The sequence below is a fragment of the Triplophysa dalaica genome, chromosome 17 (assembly GCF_015846415.1).
Source record: "Triplophysa dalaica isolate WHDGS20190420 chromosome 17, ASM1584641v1, whole genome shotgun sequence".
Lineage (NCBI taxonomy): Eukaryota > Metazoa > Chordata > Actinopteri > Cypriniformes > Nemacheilidae > Triplophysa > Triplophysa dalaica.
The window spans coordinates 10,394,987-10,415,989 of NC_079558.1; the positions used below are offsets into that span (position 1 = coordinate 10,394,987).

The 21,003-nt window shown below is 36.7% G+C and overlaps 3 protein-coding genes across 4 annotated transcripts in view; 1 reads left to right on the forward strand and 2 right to left on the reverse strand.

Annotated features, from left to right (window-relative positions):
* Window positions 1-6,350, reverse strand: part of rnls (renalase, FAD-dependent amine oxidase) — a 40,560-nt gene extending 34,210 nt beyond the window's left edge. The window contains exons 1-4 of one of the 2 annotated variants that reach the window (XM_056770498.1): window positions 6,149-6,350; window positions 5,462-5,567; window positions 5,210-5,355; window positions 4,014-4,172 (exon numbers count right to left, since the gene is read on the reverse strand). In XM_056770498.1, coding sequence (XP_056626476.1) covers window positions 4,014-4,172; window positions 5,210-5,355; window positions 5,462-5,567; window positions 6,149-6,266 — 529 coding nt within the window. In that variant the 5' untranslated portion in view covers window positions 6,267-6,350. Of the gene's footprint in view, window positions 1-4,013; window positions 4,176-5,209; window positions 5,356-5,461; window positions 5,568-6,148 lie in introns of both variants that reach the window. The other variant, XM_056770497.1, reaches the window with a different exon arrangement.
* A 358-nt stretch (window positions 6,351-6,708) lies between these two features.
* Window positions 6,709-18,161, forward strand: lipf (lipase, gastric). The gene is made up of 10 exons (XM_056771872.1): window positions 6,709-6,855; window positions 8,115-8,226; window positions 10,763-10,880; window positions 14,711-14,909; window positions 15,114-15,223; window positions 15,622-15,758; window positions 15,836-15,982; window positions 16,469-16,540; window positions 17,271-17,339; window positions 17,499-18,161. Exons 2-10 carry the CDS (start codon window positions 8,119-8,121, stop codon window positions 17,730-17,732), a joined length of 1,194 nt encoding a protein of 397 aa, XP_056627850.1. The 5' UTR covers window positions 6,709-6,855; window positions 8,115-8,118; the 3' UTR covers window positions 17,733-18,161.
* On the reverse strand, window positions 18,120-20,963 carry ankrd22 (ankyrin repeat domain 22). Its single transcript, XM_056771873.1, has 6 exons — window positions 20,777-20,963; window positions 19,852-20,043; window positions 19,424-19,531; window positions 19,019-19,096; window positions 18,812-18,910; window positions 18,120-18,627 (listed from the first exon to the last, which is right to left on the reverse strand). Exons 1-6 carry the CDS (start codon window positions 20,795-20,797, stop codon window positions 18,550-18,552), a joined length of 576 nt encoding a protein of 191 aa, XP_056627851.1. The 5' UTR covers window positions 20,798-20,963; the 3' UTR covers window positions 18,120-18,549.
* Window positions 20,964-21,003: the final 40 nt, after the last annotated feature.

Genomic DNA, 21,003 nt, shown 5'->3' on the forward strand with positions numbered 1-21,003 from the left:
ATGAAATCAATATAAAAATAATTATATATGCTATTTTAGTCCTAAATGCTTACAAAATTCCTGTTCAGCACATTTGAAATGTACAGTCTCCTGGGAAAACGGACCAAAAATATTGATGACCACTAAACTAATTTTTTGTCCAATCAAATTCAATTGTCCAATTGCATTCAATTGACCAGCAAGAATCACATCAAAGCTCATAAAAAGAGCCTATTGGCTGTCGTTGAAGGGTTAAGCCTTTCAATTTACCTCGTCCATAATACACCAAAACACAGGAAGGAATGAAAACTGCGCTTGTCAAATGATTTCATGTGGTCTTTTTCAATATCAAGCTGCAGTTTGGAGACATGCATAAATATATGTTCAAGTGGCCTATAAACTGTGGTTGTGTGAATCTGCAGTTATGATTCCAAGCTTTGAGTGACAAGCGGTCATCTAGTGCTTTGAAAAGGAAAGTCAACTTTGCACTCACAGATTTGAGTCAAATATATCTATAGAGCTGTCTAAAATGCAGAATAAATACCTACAATAAATCATTACAAAAGATAAATCATAATAATCAACACCAATATATTCATTTTTGTAAAGCCAATAATAAAAAAATATCTATTATTTACATTCACACAGCAAAGGAAAGACACACGGAAGTCTATGATAAAATAGTATATAGGTTAGGAAGAACCTGCTCAATCTTCTATAATGAAATAAAGACAAGCTGTTGGAAATAATTGTTCAGACTAGAAAGATTTCTTAGGCTTATAGGTCACCTTCCTCTTTTGGATCTCAGTCTTAAACCACTAAAGCAGAAATGGTTTAACATAAGCATACGCAAGCTTGTCAACGTGGAAGTGAATTTGAATCAGATTCTAATTTTGAAATGTACTTATTCAGCCCTTACAGCATCGCTGGGAACAAGACTGACACCCTGTTAAAGGTGACATCCTTTGATACAGACCAATGTTAAACTGAAAAGTATGCCAAGAATACAAAAGGCCCACTGTTTTATGGTGGACTCCATTTAGTCTGTGTTTGTTCTCAGTGTGTAGGACAAGCGTGTGTGCATGCGTGAAGTGTGTGGCATGTTTCAATGACCACAAGGTGTCTGTTTTAATTGTTAAGTTACTATGGTGTAAAATCAGAGGCCTGAGAACATTCAAACACATTATGTCACTCCAAGTCAAAGGGACATTTCCAATGCTTGCAAAAGCTGCATTCAACTCTCGCATGTTCATTTTTGGCAACTGGCGAAGCATGTCACAGAAAACAAAAAGTGGGAATTAAAGAAAATCTGAGGAAATTGTTTCAGTATATGATAACACATTTAAACATTAAGAAGCAGAATTTCTTCACCAAACTGAATCTTTCAGGAAGTGTCTTGCAACAACATGCAAAAAAGTTTTGGCATCAAAGTTGTGGAAAAGTTACTTGTGTGAAAGGACAAATCTGCCGTAACCCTGTGTTTCTCAGGCTTGATCAAATCACCAACCCTAAACGTTCAGTAATATATCAAAGGGAACAAATCAGTGGTGATCTACATCAGGCGTGCAACAGCACAGCAGCGTGCATAGAGTCCATTCATCATTTGCAAATAACACACACTCATACTTCCTCTTCATTTCCCCTGCACATGGAAAGCCAACGGGAAAGCCAAAGATCACCGAGTGGAAGTGTGAGGTTAAGGACTCGATCATTATTTTTATGCTGAACACATACAGAATGATCTCCATATTCACTTTATAATCAAACATCATCAATACATATCCTTTGGCAATAAATATATTTGTAGGTCCGATAAAAACCAAACCTACATTTTTCCACTGAAAGTGATTGATATCAATAAACCTCTTTCTAGGCATGTATGACACATTTCAGTTCAAACATATTTTAAAATTGGTAATAAAATAGATTTACAAATTGAGTATCAAAGAGGGCAAATACAATTTTAAATTTGGAAAAATTAGCTTTGTTTTAGCTGCCAAATATAGCACAAAAACGATCCCATTCGCTTTTAGACCATTACATACAATATACAAAATATAAAAGGTTAGCGTTCAATGAACAGATTCTACTGAATCATGCTGTCATGAAGCAGGAAGTGTGAGGCATTCATTTTTTTCAAATATGCTGCTTGATTTTGTTAAAATTATTTCCAGATTGCATCTTCAAAAGTGTGCAAGGGTCGGTGGCTCATACCTGCCTGCTGCCACCATCTGTCCAGTCTCTGCCACTACAAATGCACATAAATGGTGACATCATGGCAAACAGGATTACAGGATCCATGGCCTGCAAATGTCCTAAGGCCTATACCACAAAGCTACTTTAAGTGGTGGTATAACACTTTTTTTCTGAATATAAATGTAAAACCATATAAATGCATCATGAAATAAATTAGCTCATCTCAAGTCCTACATAAAGCAAACATAATGTCACAATGATCCTAAAAATGATCCCTCTTTCAAATGATTTACATACTTTCAAAGACAATTTGTATGGCTTTGTTCCAAGTAAACCAAGATGAAAATTAGGAAAATAAATGAAAAACATAGCCCACTAGAAATGAAAGATCTAAAGGGTTTAAGGAATTTTGGGAAATTACTTTAATGCGTCTTGCAGGAGCAGTGTTGTTCTGAACACATGGATGTTCTCACAGTAAAACCAGCCATGTAACAAAACAATGTAACACTTAAAAGAGTCCAAAAAGCCTTGCCTTGTTGAAGTGGGTTTCAAAAAAAAAACCCAAACGATTTGACAGAGAACCTGTTAAATGAGAGCTTTCATTCACTGAAGTCTACCAGAAAATAAATCAACTACTCTGTATGTGTACTCAAGAAGTAAACTTGCCAATTATTTGTGCATGATCTGAAGCCTGCAGGAATAGAGCGAGGGGCCTCTTTCATTTGTGTCCCTTTCCTCTTTCATTTGGTTTTTTGAAGTTCTGTGCCACTGCACTGTGACACTGATCACACAGCCTCCATTTCATCCAAAGCACTTCAGATTCATTTTTCAGGTGCTCTTGTGCGGCCGTTTCATTACATATCACCAGTGCTGTGAACCATGTGGCTCTGGCCTACTTCTGCTGCTCTGTGCGTGACACCACACAACCATTTAAAGTGGGGTTTTTTTTCAGCTACGACTCTTCCACCATTTTCAGCTGTCTCATTCCATTTTTCATTCATCCCTTAATTTGCGATGCAGCTCTTATTCCGAAGCTGTGACTTTCTCCTCGCGCTCTTCATTATTCACGGTTTCTCAGAATCTCTAACACCCAGAAGACCCAGACCTGACTCTTTCATTTCCATATTTGTACTTAAAGGGATAGTTCCCCCAAAAACGAAAATGTGATTTGAAAAATGTGAAATGAAAAGCAAATGCTTTGCAGAATGTTACAGACTGAGATTCCCAGTCACCATTCACTTTCACTGTATGGAAAAAGATAAAATGAAAGTCAACTGTGACGGAGGATGTCACAGCCACAGGAGAGCACGAGAAGGAGCATGTGCAGACGTCACTTTCACTTGTAAGCAGGAGAGAGAGAAGAGCATACGTTTGTGAAGTTCAGGTGTTTGTTCACTGCACATGAACCCCATACAGTGAGTAAAACTGATGTCTGTGTTTTGTTGACAATGGGTGCGCACGTCCTTTGGTTCAGCCAACCCCTCCCCCCCAAAACTTTTCAAGTCTAAAACTTAATGCATATAAGAGCATATCCGAGACATATAGAGATACACTGTGGTTATTGATTATTTTAAAAAGTAAAATAATTATAAAACGATTACATTTCTCTTTAACCTCGTGATTTCATATTGATTTCGTCATGAGATGCTTAAATATTTGCAAGAGTGACAATGCTCCTTACAAAAACAAACCAGCAGTGGTATTTTGGTTGGAGGCGAAACAGAAACGTTTAAACACATCTGCGACAAAGGATGACAGCATACCAAAATCCATATTTTAATTTCTATACAAGAAGGCCAAAGTGTGTGTGAGTGTTTGTGATGTGGTAATAAACTCACAAGATCCCACATCTCCTTGCAGCTGAAGTATTTGTGGTACTGGCATGGTTAGGACCACTATGTCAAACCGTTCTGGAGCTCCCTCTTTGTGACAAACTTCCCAGCCAGCATCTTTCCGGTATATGTGCGTGACCTGTCGGTTGTGGAGCACCTCTGCTCCTGCTTGAGGGGGGAGGGGCACAGTTGGCAACATTGCACAAAGCAATTCAAAAGGAAATAGAGAAAAAGGAGTTTCAAAGTAGGTCACACAGAAGGAAAATCAGATCAGATTTGGTATGAGTCAAGATTTGATTTATCTGCACAGAAACCAGGAAATAGTAGAAAGAACTTAAACTCCATAGTTACATAAAGAATACATGTGAATTAGTATCAAAATCTAATATCACATCAGGTCAATGGATTGAGATAAACATGGTGCAAAATTGACTTTTCATAAACATTATATTTTATTATGTTGATCATTGAGTAATTGAGCGGTTTCCCAAAGGTTTTACACACATTAAATCAGTTCCATCTGACTGCTTTTTTGTTCTTTGTTTCAGCACATGCAAAATATCAAAACATCCTGAACAGTTTCCTAATGGCCCGGTCAGATTATCGACTAAGCCTCTTGATGTTAGGGTAAATAAATCAGTTTGCATTCCCCGGTCCAAATACTTTTTCAAATCTCCTCTGTCTAGGAAATTACTGAGTGTATTTTTTAAAAAGGTAACGTTTAGAAGGAACAACAGCTGGAAGACTCAGGTCTTGCTGACCCAAAAATAATTTTCTGGCAGCATATTTGATGTCATTAAACAGCTGATGAAAACCAGCTGCATTATGAACAACAATAAAGTGGGTTATTAAATTGTAAAAATACCCTGATGAAAAAAGCGAACGTTGTTGTGTGTTTTATTTAACACTGATATGTCGATATATCCCTGCGATGGGTTGGCACTCCATCCAGGGTGTATCCTGCCTTGATGCCCGATGACTCCTGAGATAGGAGCAGGCTCCCCGTGACCCGAGGTAGTTCGGATTAGTGGTAGAAAATGGAATGGAATGTCGATATATTTTTTATATACTGCCTTTGAATTATACGTGATCAGAAACTTCAAACAAAAGATTCAATAGGAAAGCACCCAATACTGTAAATCAACCCAAAATGTCATAGAGCAAATCTAGAAAAATAAATAAATGGCTAGGAAGGAAGTTACCTGACATATTGAGGTAGTGTTTGATAATGGAAGAGACGCCACTGGGCGTCACATAGTTCAGAATTCCATCTTCTTTATACGTCATCCCTTCAACAGGTTCAGCGAGAGGCTTTAAAAGGTCTTGTGCCAATAGTTCTTCATAAAAACTAGAAAAATGATAAGTAACGATGAGAAGACCAAGTTAAAACCCACCCCAAAGAAATCCTATATCTACACCATAGAGATCAGACAGAGTTTGCAGAAATAGCCCACCTGCTGTGAATACGGGCATAGTATGGTGTGGCACTGATGTACTGGGCACCAAGATCAACCGTGCATTTAGGATTGCTCGGACTTCTGCTTGTGGACATTCTCCCACCTATAACGTGACAACATTAATACACTTTATGTTCAGAACAAAACATTTTCAATAATGTTCATTTCTAAAATCTGTTCAGAATATCACTTGTTGTAAACCAAATAAATAAGCTGAATGAGATACATTAAGCATTGACTATTACGTTACCTGACAGTGAACATTTAAAATAATTATAATTATTGAATGATACATACATCAATCTGATTTCTCATGATTATAGTAATATATTCTTGAGATGGGCGTGTCCTGCCAATCAAAGGACAAAGTGCAAAGGTTGTTTCTATATTGATCATCCTGTTATTAACATATTGAATAATTGCCTGTTTTGTTTAAAGAATCTTAAGTCTAAAAAGTCAACTGCAGTGTAATAAAGATAACAGTCCTTTAAATGAATGAACTAACACCAACTTTAATGCTGACCTCCGTCCCTCATAACACAGGTCGCCAGTTAAGAAGGACGTTTCGACTTGTGCTTAACTAATTACATTTTTTTGCCTTAATCGTGTGTCACTCTACCTTAATAAAGTGTTTGACACGAGTAACGTTATATACAATAAGTGTCATTTTAACGGGACGCTAACCTGCACCCCGAGATTTGTCCCACACGACTATGTTGAATGTGTTTGGCAGCTCCCTCCGCAGCAGACAAGCACATATACTGCCTGTAAGTCCAGCGCCAACTATTAAAACCCGTGACATTTTTTTAGAAAAGGCAAATAAACAGCTGCAAAAGTACTAGCAAAGCAATGCCGCTAACGTAGATCTCACACGATTCAGCGGGCGTGTCCCTTTAAGAATTATAAAACGCTGAATATATTGTGTTGGCCAACCAAAACATTCCCTAGGTTAGTACGACATGAATCAATAACTTATCATAAGCTTTGCAAGAATGAATAGAATGTACAAGAAAAACACACACACAAACATATATATATATATACATAAACCTCACAATAATACTTAAAAACGTTTATGTTTTATCAGGGTTTTTAATCATGTGGCAACGGCAATGCATAATTAATCAACTTTTAGCTTTAAAGTAATCAAAGGATCACTGAGAGATTGCCATACATATGTAAATGTAAGCAGTTCAATAAAACAGACAACAATACAAAAATCTTCGTAAAGGGGGCATGTCAAAGGCTGATTGATTAAAGCCCTTGAAGAACAGTAGTAAGTTATGTGATCTCATTGTCAGCTGATGTCAAAGCATTTCAGCATTATCAGTGGTCAGTACAGCAAACGACTGATTCCAGTTTGGTGCTGTGGAGATACGAATCGAAGTTAAGTGAGTTTCACATAATCCCTGTATTATTTTCTAGTCATATACTGGTTAGGACTAATGTTATAATAAACGCACTGTTTGGAATATAGATGCATCCTGCACGTCAAATCATACATCTGATCTTAACGCGCTCATACTTAGCCTAAATGTGCTTCACTGAATCAAAATTAACTTTGGCTGTTACTGTAACTTAGGCTATTGCGCAAAGAATTGACAGAAACAATGTACATGAATTTCGTGAAACTGTTATCATTACAGTGTTTTAACATGTTGTATGCACTGTCGGGTTAATAGTTTAGTAATTTGCAACCGTGTTTACCGGCTTTGAAGTAAGTTAGCTACCTGTAATTCCAAACCACACATCTACGTTGCGTCAACAACCTTCGTTTTGTGGAAGATCTGTAAATTTAAACTACGTTAATTCTGCTTGTTTACAGTGTTCACATACAGTATAATAGCCTAACGTACATAATGCCTTTAGTGGAAAGTGCGTATTATAATTAAGTTGTGTAAATCATTTGTTTGTTTTCCAAACACATGGTCTTGTAACTGTTATATCAGTTTACAAAACTGCCTAGAATTGTTCACCTTTTTTAGGCTAAACAACAAACAAACTAACTGTAGAATTTACATTGACTTTATTATTTATTATGTATGTACTAGAGTCACGTGATCAGTCATAATGTTAAAGTGAGTGAATAAAAAAGTGAATACTTAAAGTCCCAGTGAAATTAAGAATGACAATTCTTATTTTTTCATGAAATATTGCAGCGTTTAAAGTCAATAGTGGGTCATTAACTTGACTAAACTAAAACATAACATTAACTAAAAACTTAGTTAAAATTTGAAAATGCATGTGGCTTGGCCGGAGCATCAGTTAGCTCCTCCCCTTCAACTGTCAGTCTGCTGCCAGTTTCATTTCAACAGACTTGTTCGACTTGATGCGGCGCATTAAGATCCGACGCGTAGGATGACATCAAAGAACGCGAGAGTGTTTCGAAAAAACATCAAAAGTTTGTTTTCGAAACCCACTTTCATCCGCCTGTCGGATCTTGCGGCGCCGCATCAAGTCGAACAAGTCGAAGTCGTAGTGAAAAACGCAAGCCACGACCACAAATTTTCTCATAAATTCATTTTCACTCGGAAATGTGTCAGGATAAGGATGAAAAAAGATCGCAACTTCCGGTTCACGGGGACTTTAAAGTGAGCAGATCAGGGTGTTTTGGAGAGACATGAATTCAATGTTTGTGAATGTTCAATAGGAAAATGGCATGGCTGGGGTTTTCCTTGGCAGTGATCACATTTGGGATGGCTGAGTGCAGACCATCTTTCAAAGACGATGGAGGGCTGGACCCTGAAGTCAATATGAACATTGTAAGTAACCATTAGTTACAGCATGTAATAAGACATGTTTCAATATGTATATTTTCTTTACTTTTCAGCTTACTGTTAAATTTAGATGAAATGTGTTTATATTACTTTGTGCCTTACGTTTCTTTTAAAACGCACTGGAATTACAAGAGTCTGCCTGACATTTTTGTCAAAATGTAGTCATTTACATATTCTGTGACTGCTGTTTATATTTTGGGACTATTTTAGAACAAAAAAAGGTTCTATTTACAAACAGGTTTTATCTACAAAGTCACACGAATGCCAAAACCTTTAAGTTTGTTATCTCAAACTCTATGTGGCCCATGAATCAGGATGAACAATAGTAATCTGAAAATGCAGGGATGAAAATTAAAAACTTTTCAAGACTTTTCTTGGAATGCCAAATTATTATGCCGTCCTATGGCAAAGACAGTGATAAAAATGTGTATATACTCATGAATAACAAAGTTATTCTACTGTTCAGCCCTGTTCATTTTGGCAGCTTTGTTTCGGCTAAACAAACTGTTAAATCAATGTAATGTCAGATTTCGCTGTGAACTTTGCAGATGATTTGTAATATTTCCAGTTCCCTATTTTAATACATACAGTGTTTATTCATAAGGTCATTTCGTAATAGATCAATGTTTGCACTTGATTCTTTTTTGTTCTTTTGGGTATCCCATGATCCGCTGTGCCACATTATCATGAATACTTATCACTTGTTAAAGTGTATGTTTTTTTATGGTTGTTCAATGATGAAAGTCTTTTTACTGCATTACCAGATCCACATTTTTTATAAATGTGATCAGAAAGACTTTTCAAGTGAAGTTGAGCTTGAGCTTTATTTTCATTCGGCTACATGTGGGGTTCACACAAAACGTTGTGCCTCGCAGGACCACTACATAAAAATTGACATATAACAATGGAGTAAAATCAAACAAGAATAAACATATACAAAAACTACTCGGACTAACCTACTAACCTAGTCCGACTATGACTCTAAACATTAAACACCATTTACATTATGAATGCTTTCATGTGCCGTTAGATTTGAACTGTATGAGTTCTTGGATTTAAACAATGATATCTTATAATCATTGTTAGATGATTTACACGGGTCAAAAATCTATTTGCAGAAACGCTGATAAGACAGCAATTTGTTAGATTTCATTCAAAAGTATTATAAAACCGTTTTGTGTATTGTACTTTTGTGTACTTATTTTATTAACTGTCTCTTGAATGCACAATTTTACATTTAGTCTTAAAATGCATTTAAATTTACTGTCATTTCAAACTTACCACAGAAAACTTGAAGAATCTTAACCAAGGCTTTTTTTCCGACAGAATTCTACAGAAATAATGACAGGATTTTCATGGGTGAACAACTTTTTTAAGGGTGAATTAAAGTGATAGTATCTGTCATTTAAAAATCATTTACTCACCCTCTTGTCACTTCAAACCTGAATGAATTTCTTGCTTCCACAGAAAACAAAAGAAGATATTTTGAGGAATGGGGTTACTGGTCCTCATTGACTTGCATTGGTTTTGTGTCCATACAATAGAAATGAATGGTGGCCCGTGCTGTTCTGTTACCGACTTTCTTCAAAATATCTTCTTTTGTGTTCTGCATAAGAAAAAAGTCATAAAGGTTTGAAATGACAAGAGAGGATATGATGACAGTATTTTCATTTGTGGGTGAACTATCAATTTAAGTCTCTTTGGATTACAGTGTTAAATGAATAAAAATAAATGGTCATGACAGTTGTTTCATCAGACTTGTGCTGCTCCTCTTGAAGTTTTATTCTGCAGAAGTGCTTGAAACAGTTCTTCGTTTCAGCCTTTTCTTCATACAGAGACGGGAGAGAAACTCATTTCAGATAGAGAGAGAGGAGCACGTCCCCCGGTGCTTGCCCTCCCCAGAATGTGTGTTGAGCGAGCAGTGGGTTTATCCTTAAGTGGCCTGAAGTAGAACGAGCAGACTGAAGACTCAGGGGGAGTGAGAAATTGCTGTGCCTTTAATTATGCATGGGGAGATTGCATGGCAGGCCTGGAACCAACAGGCTCACACAATTTCTTTGAAGTCTCTGATTATAATTTATCTCTCTATCGGCAAGAGGGGCAGCAGTGTGACTCCATACAAGCGAAATTATTGTGCTATTGAAAAGAAAAATGACTAAACTGAGAATTTAAGCTGAAGTAGTGTTTTCTATTTTATTACATTTAAAAATACTGGCATGATACACTTTTATAATGACAAAGAACCATGTCATGACATTAAATAGGGCAGAGGGTAAATATGAAGAAATGTAACTATTCTTCCTCATGTCGTTTTTTTTTTTTAGCGCCAAACAATGCTTTTGCTATTTTTAACAGCTGAATTTCCAAGAGAGAGAAAGATTGACTCACTTTAAATGTTTGCTGTTCTGTATAATTGCTTTCCCTTACATGGAAGTTTGTTTACATTGGCCTCTCAATGCTTGCTGGTCTAAATACCTTGCCTTGGACTTTGCCCATATTTACTGCTGTTTTTTTTCTGTAGACTGAGATCATAAGACACTGGGGCTACCCGGCTGAAGAATTTGAAGTGGTCACAGATGATGGGTACATCCTGAGCATCAACCGAATCCCACACGGGGTCAAATACCAGGCCTGGCAAGGTAAAGGGGCACCAGTGATAAAGATTTGAATGAGCCTATTCATGTTTCTGTCCGGCTTGCTTAAGCATGAATTATTAAAGATGAGAGCTTGCTGTCTGCACTTACAGTGCGTGGTCATCTAAAACAGGAATCACTGATTCAGATTCAGAATGTGCTCCCATACATAAATACACATGATGTCACACATGCATGAACAGATTGACATGTCACATCTTAGCCTCCTGTGGTGTTTAAAGAGAGAGAAAAGTGGCTTCAGATCGTGAGTCATTCTGGATCATATGGAGGAGGATCTCCTATAACACACTTGCATAACTGCTGCAGAACAAAAAAGCAACCCGCATGTGACGTGTTTTGGGGATTTTCTATTCATGAATAACTTGATCTTGTGACCTTTGACCTCTTGCGTGTTTTTATGATAAGATTCTGTTTCTTAAAGGTTCACTGTTTAACACTTAGTGGCATCTAGCGGTGAGGTTGCGAATTGCAACCAACGGCTCACTCCACCCCTCCCCTCTCCCTTTCGAAGCACTACGGCAGCTTACACAGAGCTTACATGTTGTCGCGTTTTTGCCTTTTTACCGAATGAGATAGTAGCCCTCATTTACCAAAAGATCGTACGCCAGAAAACTGTGCGTACGCTTGTTTCCATGCAAAACTTGGCTTTTATCAATACGAACATCAGCGGTTGCTACGATGAAACCTCATGACAGGTCTCAGCTTGTGTACGCAAGTTTTGAGATAAGGTTGATTGTCCGTGTATGCTTTACTCTTTTGATAACTGAAAAGAAATAATGACAAATATATATTTTTTTTCGTTTAGTAAAAAAAGAAAAAAAAGATTTATTATTATAAAAAGAAAAAGATTTATTATTTTCATTACACTAACAAGTATTTAAGTATTTTCTTTTCTGTTCTAATTATATGAACATTTAATGTTTGAAATTACAGGGTTAACGGGTGCTTTGGTGTAAAAAAATGATGAGATTTTATGGTACTTCTAAGAAAACTTACGACAATTAAAATACACAATTAAAAGTAAAACATTTAAAACTACAATAATCAATATTTTTACCAGCAATGGGTAAGTTTATCTATTTGCAAGACGATAGCTTCTTTGTTTGACAAAAAGGCATTCCTATAAAAGCAGACAACACGCATACTTTAATCTTTTTTTATTTGTGCTTGGGTGTGTGTGAAAGACGCACATTGGGTCACAGCTCGAGGTTGCCTGGCTTTGTGTGGTAGGCTCCAGGCCGGTTTGTGGGGGCTGGTTCTTGCCTCCGACAGATCTGAAATATAAAAAATAAATGAAGCAAACATAAAACTGCGTGTGCGTGATTTAACCAGCCTGAAATGCAAGATTAGCAGCTTTAGGAACATTTATCCACTTTAGAAACATGCATCTGTCTCCGCCACAGACCATTTTTTCTTCACCTAAATGAAGAAAATTGTAAAACATTTACATATAAGCCTTATTCTATAATTGCGCAGCAAAAAGGATCAGTGATTTATATCTGCATTCATTTTTACACTAACACATTAATGTAGGCTAACTCAAACAAATTCAAACCATGTGGCAACCATGTATAAATATACAGTAGGAAAAACTGCTATGGTAGTCAATGGTGACCCAGAACTGTTTGGTTTCCAACATTCTTCAAAATACCTTCTTTTGTCAAAGAACAGATCAAAGAAACGTATACAGGTTCGTAAACAACTTGGGAATGAGTAAATGATGACAGCTTTTTCATTTTGGGGTAAACTATCCGTATAAAACATGGATTCTTTATTATATTATACTATATATTCTTTTATCTTTTTAATATACTATCTGTTAATAAATAATTGAGCGAAATGATTAATTATCTAAATTAATACTTTAGATTAACAGCCCTTATTTCAAACAAGCCTGATGTTTATACACAAAGGAATCACTGTGATGTCACTGCAGGGTAAACCTGTTTTATTAAACATACTAAACACATTAAATGGTATAACTGTATGCATGGTAGTGTGATTAAATGTTCTCGGCCTGTAAAACAGCGCGTCTAGAATCAGTATTCAGTCGTTTGATATAGCTCTGCCAATATTTCATTAATGAGCAAAGAGATCTCTAAAGCTTGTGCTCTCGCGCTAATCTCACCGGGGATGCCACTGGAGCGGAAAACCAATTCAGCAGTCATACATTAGCTTCTACCCTCCTTCGTTGTGCTAACACAATGTCTCATGTTATTCTAAATGAGAATACATTTCTCAGACATAAATCCTTCTGCCGGAGGATTTGAGGGCCTTTGAGAAACTTTGGCCTTGTGCATCTTTGCCTTTCAGTCGTTGTATCAGACTATTGTTAGCCGGGTTCTTGAGTTGACCTTCAGATTAATAGAGAATTGGTTTATGCAAATGAATGCGTTCGGTACGCTCGCAACAGCGCTTAATCAGGAAGCCAGGGAATTTTGAAGACCACGGTAACAATGGGAACCCTTTGTGCCGTTTTTGTTTATAGCGCTCGTAAGTCTGCTCGTGCGTGTGCTGGGAGATGGTAAATGTTAATAATACATTCTGATTTGTGATAAATAAGTAAAAAGCCATCGAGCTGTTTGTGTGAGTGGATGGCTGGTGCCAAACGGTGTGATAAGCGCATTGAAGGTGGTGCATCTCATTTCATGCTGTCCCACTTCTCCAAGTCATAGGGGACGTTATGCCGCACGCTCAGGAGAAACGCCGGGGGATTGCCATGTTTTTTAACGCCAAATTTGCAGTTGCTCACTTGGGAAATTTAGGTGTATGTGGATATACATTTAGATACATTGAGCCTCCTTTATATTTTGTAGAGTTTGGTCTAGCTTGCTGTTTTAATGATTAAGCTTATTGCCTATATTATCTTTAAAGCAGTGAGAACTTCATTTCCCATAAACCCTACAGACACATTGTGCAATCATCTCATGCCATTATTTTGGAGTTATGTAAAATTAAATTGAAAGCATCTGCACCATTGCCCTTACTCTGTAAATTGAGGGGGATTAGGGGGGGATAAGGAATGGCTGGTATGAAGTAAAACAATGCTATCAGCCCAAGGTCTGTTTGTGCTACTAAGAGGACCGGCTCACATCCTGTGTTTGAAAGATATAAAGATAAAGTTCCCAAAAAAAGAAAGGATGGCATGATGCGGTGATAGTTAATGCGCATGCTCCCTCTGCTGGCCAAACATAATGTGGTTAGGCATACAGTCCTGGAAAAAGTAAGAAACCATTTCAAAATTCAAAAACATGTTTTTCTGAATTTACTATTTATAGGTATGTGTTTAGGTAAATTATCCTTTTTTCATTATGTGAACTATTAGCAATATTTATCACAAATTTCAAATAAAATATTGTTTCTATTGGCTTTTTTTTGCTGAAAATGAAAACTAGAGAAACAGGTCAAAATAACAGAAAAGATGCTTTGTATTTTTCAGACCTTAAATGCTGCGAAGAATACAAGTTCATTGTAGCTTTTAAGCAATACAACACTATATTCGCTAACGTATTTAGTTAAACGAATATTTTATTATGTGATAACCTCTATTTTTATCACAGTTCTCCCGCTGTATTTCAAGCGTCGGTCTTTCACATTGCTTTTGGATGACTTTGTCACTCCTGAGGTTTAATTTCGTTGAAATTCAAGACACTGACCCTGGATCGGAATGGCCACAATACATCAAGAAATACTAATTAAATGAAAATATGGAATGGTCTCTTAATTTTGGCTCTATATGCATGTAAATGAATACACATTTATCAAAAGGCTTTGTGGCACTCTTGGTGTAATCCAGTGTTTTATGCTTATCACAGAAGGCAAACCTGCAGTGTTCCTTCAACACGGTCTTCTTGCTGCTGGGAGTAACTGGGTGACGAACCTCCCCAATACGAGCCTGGGCTTCCTGTTAGCAGATGCTGGATTCGACGTGTGGATCGGCAACAGCCGTGGGAACACCTGGTCCAGAAAACATAAACACCTCAACCCTGATACGAAGGAATACTGGGAGTTTAGGTATGAAAATATTTGTTGGAATTTAATGCTACTTTTGTATGGTCACTTTTTTGCATGGGTTTTGATGTATAGATGCACATTAACCACAAGTGCATCATCCGATACAAGGTCAAATTTTGTTTTTCAAGCTTTAGGAGAAATAAAAGGACAGAACTAAAAATCTGTCTTCCTCTTTCTGTTGTTTGTTGTGTGTGTGCAAGACAGTCATGACGAAATGGCCAAGAAGGATCTTCCAGCAGTGATAAACTTCATTACAGAGACCACTGGCCAGAAGCAAATCTTTTACGTGGGCCATTCCCAGGGAACCACTATTGGTATCACCCATTCTCTTTTCATTTCATATGGATTAACTTGTTTTTGTGCAATTGGGAGAATGTGTTTCTGTTTATCAAATCACTGGTCTACAAAATATGCTGTGCACATTATGCATCCTCTTGTGTTAAAGGGTGAAATGCTGATTCTGTTATTTTGTGGGGGACTATCACAAGTCCCAGCGGCTATTGTACATGCAAGTTTTTGCGATGCGTGAATACGGCATGATAATATAAAATTAGCCTATTACACCATGCTTCATAAATCCTGTTTGATTATAGTCAGTAGCAGTATCTATTTCCTGGTAGAGCAGCATATAGCAATGTTTGGATTATGGCAACACATACTGATTGTATTTTTTTGTTAGTGTTGATGTTTGTTCTTTACTCTTGTATCTCAGCCTTCATGGCTTTCTCCACGATGCCGGAGCTGGCCAGCAAAATCAAGATGTTCTTTGCTCTGGCGCCTGTTGCCACAGTGGCATTGACAAAAAGCCCTATGACTAAGTTGTCTTTCATCCCAGAGTTTCTCATTTGGGTGAGCAGTTTGTTTACTTTACAACTCCAGCATGATGGTAATTTACCAGCTCAACAGTATGTTCACTATATTTGCAGGATCTGTTTGGACGGAAAGACTTCTTTCCCCAGAATGAACTGATCAAGTTTTTTGCCACCGAGTTCTGCAGTAGAAAGCCTTTAAGTGTGCTTTGTGGAAACGTCTTCTTTCTCCTGTGCGGTTTTGATGAGAAGAACCTGAACATGGTATGATGTTGTCATTCACCTGCTCTTGTAATTGCCACTTATGTGAAAGCATAATAGCCTATTCTGTTTCAGTAACCTCTCATTATTTTAAAGGTAGCGTTTAATTCAGTGTGATGATGTCTTTAAGCAACCGCGTACTGTAGTAATACTCAATCAACAACTTATAACAGTGATTAGCTTAAAGGTATAGTTTACCCAAAAATGAAAATTCTGTCACCATTTATTCACCACATATATACTGTATATAATGTATGACTCTTTCGTCTGTGGAACACAAAAGAAGATATTTTGAGAAATGTGGTTTTGTACCCATACCATGGAAATCGATTGGGCGTCAGCACTTTTCAAAATATGTTGTTTTGTGTAGTACAGAAGAACGTTATACAGGTTTGGAATGACATGAGGGTGAGTAAATGATGAAAGAACTTGTTAAGACATGCATTTTATCTCAGTGTTGTAGGAAATGATTTGTTCTTGTGCCTACAGAGCAGAACTCCGGTGTACACAACACACTGCCCAGCCGGAACCTCGGTGCAGAACATGGTCCACTGGGCTCAGGTAAATTACATTCTCTGTCATCTTTCTGTTTAGTTCTCTCTTTCATTTTTCCATTTGCTATACATTTGAAATCAAAGATTTTCACATTACAGAGATTACATCACCTGGGCCTGTATTGAATATGACAACAGTTCGATTTTAAAATATTTTATTTGAATACGAGGACATTTTTATTTTAAGATCTTATTTTAAATTTGTCAGTGTTATACCTTATTCTATAATATTCCTATGAATAAATGACTGACAGAGACCCATCCTCTATCAGCCAATCACTGTGGTCATAGTCAGTAAGCTTGCTGACATCATCCATAGCAACGAGGTCAACCCTGTCCTTTCTCTAAGCTAAAGTTGCTCTCAGCAGCGTTGTGAATAGGTTTTAAGAGGAAACTCTTAGGTAAAAACCTTAACAGCTGTTTAGGAGAGCTCTTGGTGGTAAGAAAAACATTTTGTGAATAAAAAGAGGCACTGTGGTGTCACAATAGGGCTTCTGGGTAATGCACAGCTGCATTTGGATTAGGGATGTTCTCCCACATTTTTCTGCACTTTTACAAATGTAATGCTAGGGTTTCTGTTTAGCTTTTTTTTAATTAAAATCCAATATTATTAACTAAACATGGTTAATGTCAGTAAGAACTAACCTCAGACAATAACACATTGTAACAAAAATATTTTTTTTTATTTATATAATATTTACATGATGTTCAATGCTTTGCTTGTATTGTTAAAACAGGGTGTGAAAACTGATAAACTGACAGCGTACGATTATGGAAAAACTGGAAATATGGCACATTATAATCAGGTAATGTTGGATTCAACCACCTTTCCCCACAAACTATAATCTTACATATCTGTCCTGCTTATCGAGACAGGTCCTTTAGTTTCATTAGGACCAGTGAAACTTTAAATGCCAGATGAAAGAAAAACCTCTAACTCATGTATCTCCTGCTCCTGTTTACAGTCGACCCCTCCTGTGTACAACATACAGGAGATGATGGTACCCACGGCTCTGTGGTCTGGTGGGCAGGACACGTTAGCAGATCCTCAGGATGTGGCTTTGCTGCTTACACAGATACCAAAACTGGTGTATCACCGCAACATTGAACACTGGGAGCATCTGGATTTCATCTGGGGTATGGACGCCCCACAGGAGATGTACAACAAAATGATAGAAATGATGAGGGAGCACGTATGACAAGGACATTCCATTTTAACATCAGGTTTTATCAGCAGCTTTCGCTTTAAACATTAATTCTAACATTTTGTCTTGTTTTTATGTGTCCTCGGAGCAAAAACTTATGTTCTACCCTCTGTGCTGTAAGCAAATTATCTTTTTGTTTTAGGTGCTAATAACATATTACAGTCGTGATGATCACTTCTTGCCTACTGTGTTGATAAAGGAATTCAAAAAGGAAAAGCACCTGTTCATCCTTGCTTGTACTAACCACTACTAGATAATCTGACTGTACTGTACTGTTTAATGCCCTTGTTATGCAATTGAAACATGATGTTGCTCATTTGCTTTTACAGATGGTTAATAGTAAAAAAAGTAATGTTTACAAACCATGACATGAAAACCCAATAAACATGAAACAGACATTTAATAATAAATAACCTAAAGTAACTTCCATAGTTTTGCTTTTTTGAATACATTGGTCCACTTTTTTTGTGAGATTTAAACATGCAAGTTGTAGTTGTAACATTAACATCATGGAAAACCAAATTCATAAATAATAAAAAAAAAAAAATTAACTGAATAACATTATAACACAAACAATCTACAGCACATGTAGACTATAATAAACATTTATTCACTTTTTTTAACAAAACTTATTATATTCCCTTTTATACAGTTTAAACAGAAATCAGTATGGCAACATCTTTCATATGAGAAATGTATTATTGTAACAGGAAGTATAATAGAATGTGTGAAAATGTGATCAAATAAAAAAAAAGGATCCAACTGTAGGTGCACATAACACACGTTTGTCCTTTAATGTCCTTAAATACTTTCACATTGATTTTGTCAACAGTGCCACGATTTTGTGGAATTTCAGCCTCTTAGCAATATCTAGTGGCGTTTCATGATTCTGTAAGAGAAAATCTCAAACAATTAGATTTTACACACATCTCATATGCCAATATAATCAATGCAACATTTTAACAGTTTAAGAGATAATTCTTTGGTATCAGTTCATATATTTGTCAAACCTTTGGTATCACTTCTCATATTTGTCAACATCCACATGAAGAATTTCTAATTAATTGACTTACTTTGTTCTGTATTGAAACATCTGCATTTTTCAACAACAGCAATGGAACAATTTCCTGACTTTTTCTTTGGCAAGCATAGTGCAGCCCTATGTTTCCTTTCTACAATGAAAAAAAGGTTTACAAACAGGGTATGGAACCTGTCCGAAGTGTAACTGACATGGAGATGTTTTTAAATAAATGGAAATGCTAACTAGGTAGTCTACTTACATAGTCTACTGCATTTACATCCACCTTACTGGTCAACAGAAGCTCAACCATCTTCACATTTTTTCTTTGCTTCTCTACCTTTTAAGAGAAAAGGAAAAGTGCTTTATAGTAAGGCAATTAATAACATAAACAGACAAAACCAGCTTCCATGTAGCTCTTCAGGTAGAGCATGGCACTTAAATGCCAAGGTCATTAAGTTGATGCCCAGGAAACACATACTCATAACATGTATAATCCCATTTAAAAGCATTTACCAAAAACTATAAAATGTAAATATTTTAAATTAAGTAATAGGGAGGTTCTCACCACACTGAACAACACCAACTTTTGTGTTTAAGTTTCAGAGATAATCTCTTTTTGCACAGATTGTGACAAAAAAGCACTTAGATGACATGGTCAATTTACCATTATAAGATAGCCAATTAACAGAATAGGCATCAAAATAATAATCATCAGGTAGTCCAGGAAGGTGAATGTTCTTCTTGTAGCATAGTGCAGACAAGTCCTGTCTTTCTAGAGGAAAAATATACACACAGATATATTTGAGAACAGAAAAATTCTGATCATCAATAAAATGTTCATATTCGTGAGTCAAAGAAACAATGCGTTTTAGTTCCCTATAGAACCACACTTTCTGAGGACCCCACAGATGAACACAAAGCAAAATGTTAAAGCAGAGCTGGTAAAACAGCGGAAAGGCCTAAAACAGATGAAGAGGATGTTCTGATTCTAGCTTGATCCGCAAAATTGTTGTTGTTATATAAATTGAAGCATAGATGACAGCATTACAATAAGGTTTGAGAGTTCTTCTAGACCTGAATATAATACGATACCTTATTTCTAATGGAGACATTAGCACTGTGATCCAGAAGGTATTTGACCATCCTGATGTTTCCTTGTCTACAGGCAGCTATAATTGGTGTGTCTCCTGTGGTCTTATCTTGAACGTTTACATTTCTGCCATCAGACAAAATCAGTTCTCGCACTTTTTGAAAATCATCCTCATATGCTGCCTGACACATGGGCTAGGAAAGGAAGTAGAACATATCAGATACACATAAAAAAATAGTTAACCAAAAAAATGAATCAGTTTAAACCAGTAACATGTGATCTGTTTGTTTAGAAACATGACAAAATATCAGATGCGGTGGACACCAAAACAGGTCTGGTGACGACTCTCAATCATGACAGATGACTGAGAGGACATATGAATAACGTTACACCCTTTCTAAACAGAACTCAGCGTGCCGTGTTTACACAGTGAACATAAAACTCAATAATAGGCTCTTTTTAAGTTTATGTAAACCGCTTCGTGGCTGAAGTGTATAAGCGAGAACAGGCGAACAACTTCTTAACAAAAGCCATTAATGTGTACGTGCGACACGTGCCAGTAAAAGTGTCAAAGTATTACAACACTCAATACTTTTTCTTTGAAATAAGACAATAAAACCAACACAATAATACAACTAATATCATTAATAAGCATCCTATCCCGTTTCTCAAGTAACCGTTAGATTCCTCTTCTATTTTCTGACTATCCTTCATTATTAAAACCGTTTGTGTTCGTTTTTGTCATCCCGAATGTCGACAGAGGTAACAGTTAACTTGACGTCATACACAACATAATTCAATTTCGCGTCAATTAAGTTGTTGTTAATTTAAGTTATCACCCGATACATTTATATGACAGAGTCCAAACCCCTTCCAAAGATAACTTTCATGATTCAAGTTGACAAAGAAGGCGGTTACGTTACTCACCTCTGAGTACAATATACCCATTTGGCTTCCTCTCACCTCTTTTACCACAAAATTAAACTCGAACTCTTCAATACGAATTAAAAATACAAAACTAACACCCTTTAGTGACCTGTCTGCCCTCTCGAATCAGCGTTTCCCTCTTCTGTTTTTATGACGGGTTGCGAATCAGCGTTTTTGATAAGGGTGTGACCATTTCACGATAACGCGTACTAGGATGACGTCATCAC

What these genes read in the sequence shown, in the direction of transcription:
- ankrd22 (XM_056771873.1), bottom strand. Translation starts at nt 20,797, where the DNA reads ATGGGTATATTGTACTCAGAG. An exon ending in ATGTCTCCATTAGAAATAAG is followed by an intron (nt 19,532 to 19,851) that starts GTATCGTATTAT and finishes TTTTTCCTCTAG; the next exon opens with AAAGACAGGACTTGTCTGCA. An exon ending in TAATTGGCTATCTTATAATG is followed by an intron (nt 19,097 to 19,423) that starts GTAAATTGACCA and finishes TTCTCTTAAAAG; the next exon opens with GTAGAGAAGCAAAGAAAAAA.
- lipf (XM_056771872.1), top strand. Translation starts at nt 8,119, where the DNA reads ATGGCATGGCTGGGGTTTTCCTTGGCAGTGATCACATTTGGGATGGCT. An exon ending in CAAATACCAGGCCTGGCAAG is followed by an intron (nt 10,881 to 14,710) that starts GTAAAGGGGCAC and finishes TGCTTATCACAG; the next exon opens with AAGGCAAACCTGCAGTGTTC. An exon ending in TTCCCAGGGAACCACTATTG is followed by an intron (nt 15,224 to 15,621) that starts GTATCACCCATT and finishes CTTGTATCTCAG; the next exon opens with CCTTCATGGCTTTCTCCACG.